We start from the raw sequence: 8,171 nt of genomic DNA on the forward strand, positions 1-8,171 counted from the left end.
TCCTTTTATATATATATATATATATACATATATATATCAGAAATCAAAGCTTGATGGTTGAGGATCAGCCTTGTTTTGTGCTAGCGGTAGTTAGAGTGAGTTGAAAGTGGGCAAAAGGTGAGCCCCAAACTGAACTTCCAACAGAAAGTTTCTGCTTTCACCACAAGCTGAAGTTTGCTGAGTAGAAATGTAATCTTTCTTGGTGGGATTAACTAGTTCATTTTAAATTGCTTCAAGGAGCTTAAAATTGAGGTGTCCTAAGGTGACTAATGGGTGCATAGCGTCTTCTGTGGTAATACCTTATTCTTCCTTCTGTTTTTAACTATTAAGAGAGTTAAAGTCTAAGACGGGAAAAGCGAACATTAGGAAGATACAAATATACTCTGCAAACTGTAGGTTTTGCTCCGAGGAAGTTGTTCTGTATTTTACGTGTGTCTGATACAGCAAGCGTGTTTCATATTGAAATGAGCAAAAGCTGGCGTCTGGTTGATAAGAGTTCTAATGCCAACCTAGTTAGTACTGGGAGACTTACTGCAAAGGGCATAGGTAAACCGACTGAAATTTACAGGCATGCAAATGGCCAGAAGTTCATTTAATTAAAAAAAAAAAAGACTCACAATACCTTTTTCTGCTAACTGATAATAGATTCAATCTCTAAATGTTCTGCATAAAGGTTATTTGAAAGGTTGGGGAGAGAAGGGAAAGCAGGGGACCCTAAGGCCTTGCATATGCTGTATAATTGTTTGGATTCTCAATTAGGTCACACCACCCTCTTCTCTAAGGGTGGATTCAGAGGAGCTGTCAGACTTCTTTCCTGCTGTACCATTGGCTTGTTATCTAGGAGAGATGAGAACAAGTATGGGAAATAAAGCTTTCATATTGCAAAATATTCTTGGTTGCATGTATAAGACAGTCTTGCACAGAGATAAACAACTTCAGTGTTACAGCATCAGGTGTGCTAGATGTGGATGCAGTATTTCCTGCTTTCTTAGTTTATATGATAAATAAGCTGAAGGTTTTTCCACCTGTATGTTTCAGTTGGGTTGCAGTTCCATCCTTACAAAGAATATCTAAATTTTTGTTTGTTTGTTTCTGAAAGACCTGTGTTTCTTGGCTAAATTTTTTATTTCTTGCAAACATTGTGCAATGTACTGGGTGTTTGGCTACCAAATTCCTCAACCTGGCACTACTGAAACGCGCTGTCATATTTATAGTTAGACCAGGCCTCTGAGAAAACTGAAAATGCAACCTTATTTTGAGTACTGATCTTGATTGTCTGAATTTGTTTAGGTCTCCTGACTTGGGTGACAACTTGCTGACCAGACCTGGACAACCCACAGTTGCACGAATTCCTCCACCTATTTTGCCAAGACCATCACAGCAAACAGGAAGCAGCAGTCTGAGCACCTTCAGGCCAGCCTATAGTAGCTCTTTTACTCCAGGCTATGGTTCATATGGAACCTCTTTTTATGGAAGCTATAGTCCTTACAGTTATGGATATGGTGGTTTGGGTTATAACCGCTTTCGTACAGATGATATTCCTCCCAGCAGGTTTGTTCAGCAGGCTGAAGAGAGCAGCAGAGGCGCCTTTCAGTCCATCGAAAGTATCGTGCATGCATTTGCCTCCGTCAGCATGATGATGGATGCTACTTTTTCAGCAGTGTACAACAGTTTCAGAGCCGTGTTGGATGTAGCCAATCACTTCTCCCGCCTCAGAGTACACTTCACAAAGGTGTTTTCAGCTTTTGCTTTAGTGAGAACTATAAGATACCTCTACCAACGTCTACAGCGATTACTAGGTTTGCGGAAGAGCTCTGAGAACGAGGATTTGTGGGCTGAAAGTGCAGGGACAGTAGCTCGTGTTGGTCTTGAAGACAAGACAGCTAACTCAGCAAAATCCTGGCCTATTTTTTTGTTCTTTGCTGTTATAATGGGAGGTCCCTATCTGATTTGGAAACTGCTTTCTACATACAGTGATGAAGAAACAGGTAAGATGATCTGCTATATGAGAAGTGCAGAGTATACGTTCACTTAGTTATCACGTGTACAGATTAATCTTATATTTCAGGAATGGAAGTTAACTAGATACTGGGGTACAATTTTGGCCATGTGATACAGGTAACAGCCTGTTTAAATAGCCTACTCTTGAGTTAGGATGCAGTTTCTTGGTATGCCTTGTGTGTTTCAGAAATTACGGTTTCTATTTCTGTGTTCTTTCTATGAGATATGTCTGCTGGGGAAGAGGTTGGGAAGCTACTGGGTGGGTTGTCACAGCAAATCATGCTTTGTTTGTTACTGCTGACAGTTCTCTGTCAGAAGTTTAGCAAGGCAGTTAAGGGTGTCTTCTCCATTTTTATTTTATTAAAAACAAACAAGCACTTAGTTCAAAGCAAGTAACCTCTTAATTTATATGTGGAAGCAGCGTCTAGTAACTGGGCAAGTGGTGAAGATGATCATGTAGTTGGAAGAGCAGAGTATGACTTCAATGCTCTTTCAGAAGAAGAAATTTCTTTCCGTGCTGGTGACATGCTCAAATTAGCACCCAAAGGTAAACTTTTAATCTTTCGTTTCCTAATCACATGTCCCCCCCCCCCAGTTTCAGACTGTAACAATATGACTTATTTCACCAAAACAAAACACCTTGTTGGACCCAACTCCTCATCTCTACTGCTTTTTTTTTTTTGCCCATTAGTTATTACATGTGTTCTAACAAAGCCCACTGAATAATTTTGTTGAATTTCACAAAAGTACAACACAACTTAAACTTACTCAGGGTGTACTTTGTGGTTACCGTCTTGGCTATTTCTTCCTCGTGCACTGTACAACAGTGAAAAATAGTCTTCATGTGAAAAAATCTGGTGGTGTCAACAATTTCAGCTTCGCAGTACTCTTCAGAATACCTCACCAATGCAGATCCTAGTCATTTCTCTAGTGAACTAATTTGTATCTGACTTTTATCAGAGTTATTTTTCTCTGAGTGATCAGTTGTTCTCTACCTCCTGGTGTATTTGTACCTCAACTGCAACGTACTTTGAGTTGTTTTGTAACTTAATGCATTTGTGTTTTCTTCTTCAGAACAACAACCCAAAATCCGTGGTTGGCTTTTGGCTAGTTACGATGGCCAAACAACAGGACTTGTGCCAGCTAATTACATCAAAATACTGGGCAAAAGAAGAGGTAGGAAAACAGCGGACCTGGAAAGGATTACAGAGCAACGGCCATCCTTTGTCGGCACATCTGATAGAGGATCCACTGCTGCTGTGACTTTAGAGGAGCAGGAAGCTGCTTTTGATTCTGTTTTTGCTGGAAGCAGTAAAGTTCCTGTTGCATCTGACTCCACTGTAGTCACTGGAGAGAAACAGGGACTCTAAGGCACTTTCATCAACAAAGCAACTGAACTATGTTTTGTTGATAAAACTTAGGGTATGTTGAAAATCTGTATTGTAGTGGAACACTGATGGGTCTTTACCAGTTATTGCTGCTACTGACTGGTGAAGGGATTGAGAGATGATTGCTCAAATTTGTATTTATTTTTGATTGACCTATGGCTGTATATTAGTGACTCTACCCAACCACCTGGCAGCAGCTCTAAGATCTTGAGTCAAGAAAAGTTGGGGCGCTTATAACAAAGCAAACAAACAAATGAGGACTGACCTGTTCTTGTTAAGTAGATAAACTATTGATGAAATCTGGAGATTAATGTCCAGTCTTCATTGGAATGTCAGCTTGACAAGATGCCACTTCAATAAATGTGCAAAGGGAAAAAACAGATTTCTGTGAAAAGCCCTCCAAATCTGGAGGCTGAGGATGATAAAAAGTGATAGTGCGTTGTTTCGCTCTGAACGGTAGAAGAATTGCAAGAGATTTAGGTGACACAGCTGAATCATTAGAAGATCTCAGTTGCTTGCTTTTTGGTAAGAAGTAGGGTTTCTGACATAAAGACCTTAGCTCTTTCTTATTAAAAAAAGAATGTGACTCGTGAAAAAGAAAGGGGGGTACAGTGGAGGATGGATTAGGAATTACAGAGGAAGAACAGTGAGCCTTCAGCAGTAGTTCTAACTTTATTATTATTATTAAAAGAATATTAGAATGAAGGGCATCACCTGGTCCAGCACTTTCCAGGGCACTTACTGTCATTCCCTTCTGTAGTAAACTAATTTATCATCACTCCTAGCCATGTTGTGTTGTAGCCTGTTTACTGCCTGTCAATAGCCTATCAACTGCCATCTGCATCTCAGTGTATTTGGGTTCTTTGTTTATTTTTGTTTTCAAGATTGTCAAAATACCTATGCTGCATTTTTAGTGCAGCGGTAATGCTTTGAAGTGTGTGTGTGGGGGTTAACAATTCCATTGAGGGGCAAAGAAAAAGTGAAGTTTCTTGTTTAGTTGTCTCAATTAGCTAAGTTTTTGGAGTTAACTCCTTGTGCTGCCTTTCAGGTGGTTAATGTTGCATCTGCCCATACTATTTGAGGGCTCTGGTTTATCAAAAGCCATAACAGCATTAAGACTGTTCCAAGTGCTTGGTATTTCTTTCATATTGGTGTTTGAGAATTCAGTATTGAAATACAGTTTTTCTTAATGGAGCAAAGAATAATTACAACTTTTTTCCTTGAATATATGTGTGTGTAATATATACGTACATATAACATTGAGCTTCTGAAGGTTAGAGCGGTGGATAAAATACGTAAAGCTTGTCTTTATCACTAAAATAGCTTTTCTTTTTATTTTAAAGGTACTCAAAAATATTAGTAAAAGTAGGACATGCCCTTTGCTTAATTGATCCAGTAGTTTCCATTTGACTGTTTCTACTGAGATCTTCAACATCCATTATGTATTAGCAGAGCTTTCGGTATTTATACTTTAATTGCATTTGCTGGCCTTGAGTTATGAGAATCCTGTTCACCACGACAAATCTCTGACGAGGAAAATTGAAGGGAGCATTGCATTATTGAGGTAGGGTGGCTGAAAAGATGCATCTTATGCTAGAACCTTGGATTTTAAAGTAACCTCTGAATGGCTGCTGATAACGAGCAAGAATTGCTCAAGTTGTTGTGCTCGGATACTGGGAGTAACCTTTTTTACTAGATTGTTAGATCCTCAAGTGCAGAGGAAAAGGAAAGAGTAGTTTAAAGGGGAAATGGGAAACTAAAACTAGGTTTAAAACAGAACACGTTCCTGAGACATCTCCTCATGTATCAGGGCACTGAAGAATTTTTTTCTATATTTGGAAATAACACTTGTTGAAATAAATTAGCAAACAACCCTGAAATATAAAAGGTATGGGGGGCAGGGGGAAAATGAGGTTGTTAAGTGTACAGTTCTGCTTACAGTGTTTATTCATGGAGGGAATTAGTTTACTGTTGTGAGTTTTAATTGACGGACTGTCAGCCTCTCTTGTGTCAGTGGAAGATTTCAAACAGAGGAAGGGTCTTTTAAATAAATGAATAAATGAAACCCATACTTTTTTTGTGGAATATCCATTGAAGTAGACTTCTGTTTATCTGGTCAGAAGAAGTTGGGAAGACAGTACCTCAGTGTTCATCAGAATCCTTAAAACTACTAATTTTTAGAAAGATTGATTTAACTCTCACATTTCAGGTCATAATATTTTCGAAAACATTTTTTTAGTAGAAAAATAGGTTATTAATAACTTGTCTTTACAGGAGTTCAACTTTAATCTACCAATCACTAACTGTCATAACTACATCTGCTAAATCTTGACAAGAGTTTTGATTCTTTCAATCTTGTGATTACTTTAATGGGAAAAGAAGGCTCTGAGGAAATGAAGTTTTTTAGCTCACAATTAGCTGTATTGGTTGCAGAAGGGTGTTAAAAATAAGTAAAATATATACTGTTTTAAGATTTAGAATTTTTTATTTACATGTACAAACTAGCGTTAGGAAAAGGTGTGAATTTCATTGCCTCCATCTCTGCCTGTACGTCAGCCTAGAGAAAAAAAACATCTCAGTGAAGGCTGATTGAAAAAGAGAGGCTGGTTGACAGGCTGCTCAAGACTTGCCTTACTTTAGAATGGTGAGACGACTAAAAGGAGCAGGTGCGGCTCCAACTGGAGTACGTAGAAGAGGAGATTAGGAAAGAGGTGCAGCTGAAATACTGCCGATCTTACGTGTTAGGCAATTGACCCTTATTTTAAGATCTGTAAGTACTACGTTACCTTTATTATTCTTTGGAACTACTTATACACCTGTAGCAGACCTAGAAGGTTCTAACAGATGTAGAGTATTTGCTTATATAAAATTTTAGTTTAATCTTTTTTGAATGTTATTATAGACTGTTTAGCATACCAACCATTTTGTGCTTAAAAACTATCTGAACTAATGACAGCAGCTGCCAATTTTGACTGGTTCTCTGGGTGCTAGCAGTACGTGACTGTGCACATGTTCAAAGCTTCGCTCAGGTTTCTGACAAATAAATTATAAACACTCCTTTTGTCCAGTAGAACTTAATAAAATTGTCCTTTTTTTGCACAGGTTCAAAAAATTCCTTCCGTGGAACTAGACTGCATCTGAGTTAGTAAGATGGCTTTTACTTACTGATCATCTTGGTGAAATGTACTAGTCAAGTAAATAGAAATAAAATAGTTTCTGATTTGTTAGTGAGAACTTTCCAAAAGAGGTTTAAAGTCGGTAACCAACACAATGACTTCCTTGACACACCATTGCTGTTGTAGGAATATCCTTGTTGGTGATAGGAGAACTGCATTTATTTTCCCAAACACGGATACTTTTTAAGTAGCTCCTTTTTAGTTTTTCATCCGGGCAGGTGCGGCTGTGTGTTGGGGTTTGCCAACCTTGTCACGCTGTGATGGCAGGTAGTGATTGTGTGTGTCCCAGGTGATGACGATGCACTTTTTTCCCCTTTGCCTCCCGGGAGTGGTTCTTTTGCAGGCTGATCCGAAGCAGGCCTGCGGTCATAGTGCTGCTTGCCCCAGTTCTGCGGGCATACCACCTTTAAGCAGCTGGATAATCTCTCCTAGAAACAAATGCTCATCCAGTTTTATTGACACAAGCATGGTGTGATGTCAGTAATAACGTCAGGTGTTACTAATACCACTTTGTGGTATTAAGGTTTCGTTAGATTTGAACTAATCAAAAGAAAAAAACATGGAGTAGATGACAATTTGCTATACTATCAAAGGCGATCTTTAAAACTATTTTAAAAATGAAAGCAATATAAATGCACAGAGCCAGTTCTGCTACCATTGAATTATTAGTAACTGAATTATTAACTGAACAGACACAGTCTGCAGACTGTCAAATAGATAAAAATTGAGTTACTGAGTCCATTTTTTTTTTCCAAATACAGGTTTTTTCCTATTTTTATTTTTAAAAAAAGAGCTGCACTGCTGCCTAGGAGCAGCGGTTAATTCCCGAGCGGTGCCGGCCGCCCCGGCTGTACAGCCAGGAGCTCAACGAGCTGCCGCCTGCTGCGCCCCGGCCGCCATTTTGCGGCCCTCAGGGCCCGGCCGCGCTGGGGAAGGCGGGCAGCGTCACGGCCGCGCGCGCGTCACGCAGAGGGGAGGGGGGAGCGAAGCGCAGCCAGCCCCGCCCCATCCACCCCTGCGCGCGGCCGCGCGTTGCCGGGCGACCGGACGCCGTGCGCGAGGCGGGCGCTGCCGCTGCACTGCGACAAGGCGGGGCCGGGCGGGGCGGGGCGGGGAGCGCCGCAGCGCGCGCGCCGCGCCTCGCGCCCCACCCGGCCGCCCTATTGGCTCTCCGCGGCGGGAGGGGGCGGGGCTTCCCCGCTCTGGCCGCGCTGATTGGCGGCTGGCGGTCCCCTCACGGCGGTCCCCCTGCCGGGGGGGGGAGCGGCGGCCGTGACAGGGACGGCGGCGGCGGCAGGGAGGGGGCCGGGGGCGGCTCCCGCGTTGGTCCCGCCCCGAGCCGAGGAGCCGCCGAGGGCCGCCCCGCCGCGCCTGGAGCCGCCAGGTAAGCGGGGCCGGGCCCTCCCGGCCGCGGGCTGTGTGAGGGCTCCGCGCCCCCCTCCGAAGCTGGGCGCCTTCGGGCAGAGCATCCCGTGACAGGGATGCTGGCGTCCGCGCTGTCCGAAGGCACCGCGAGGCGTGCCGTGCTGCTGCCGGGGGGGAGTAAAGGCATCCCTGGGCTTGTGATCAGCCCCGCTCCTTCGCTTGTCTTTGTAGGGATGTGCGC

The 8,171-nt window shown here is 42.4% G+C and overlaps 1 protein-coding gene across 1 annotated transcript in view; it reads left to right on the plus strand.

Moving 5' to 3' along the window:
• PEX13 (peroxisomal biogenesis factor 13) overlaps window positions 1-6,467 on the plus strand; it is a 7,110-nt gene extending 643 nt beyond the window's left edge. Inside the window, exons 2-4 of the mRNA XM_035322448.1 lie at window positions 1,291-1,988; window positions 2,423-2,548; window positions 3,076-6,467. Of these exons, the coding sequence (XP_035178339.1) occupies window positions 1,291-1,988; window positions 2,423-2,548; window positions 3,076-3,371 (1,120 nt within the window). The 3' untranslated portion in view covers window positions 3,372-6,467. The remainder of the gene's footprint in view (window positions 1-1,290; window positions 1,989-2,422; window positions 2,549-3,075) is intronic.
• Window positions 6,468-8,171: the final 1,704 nt, after the last annotated feature.

The sequence above is a fragment of the Oxyura jamaicensis genome, chromosome 3 (assembly GCF_011077185.1).
Source record: "Oxyura jamaicensis isolate SHBP4307 breed ruddy duck chromosome 3, BPBGC_Ojam_1.0, whole genome shotgun sequence".
Classification (NCBI taxonomy): Eukaryota; Metazoa; Chordata; class Aves; order Anseriformes; family Anatidae; genus Oxyura; species Oxyura jamaicensis.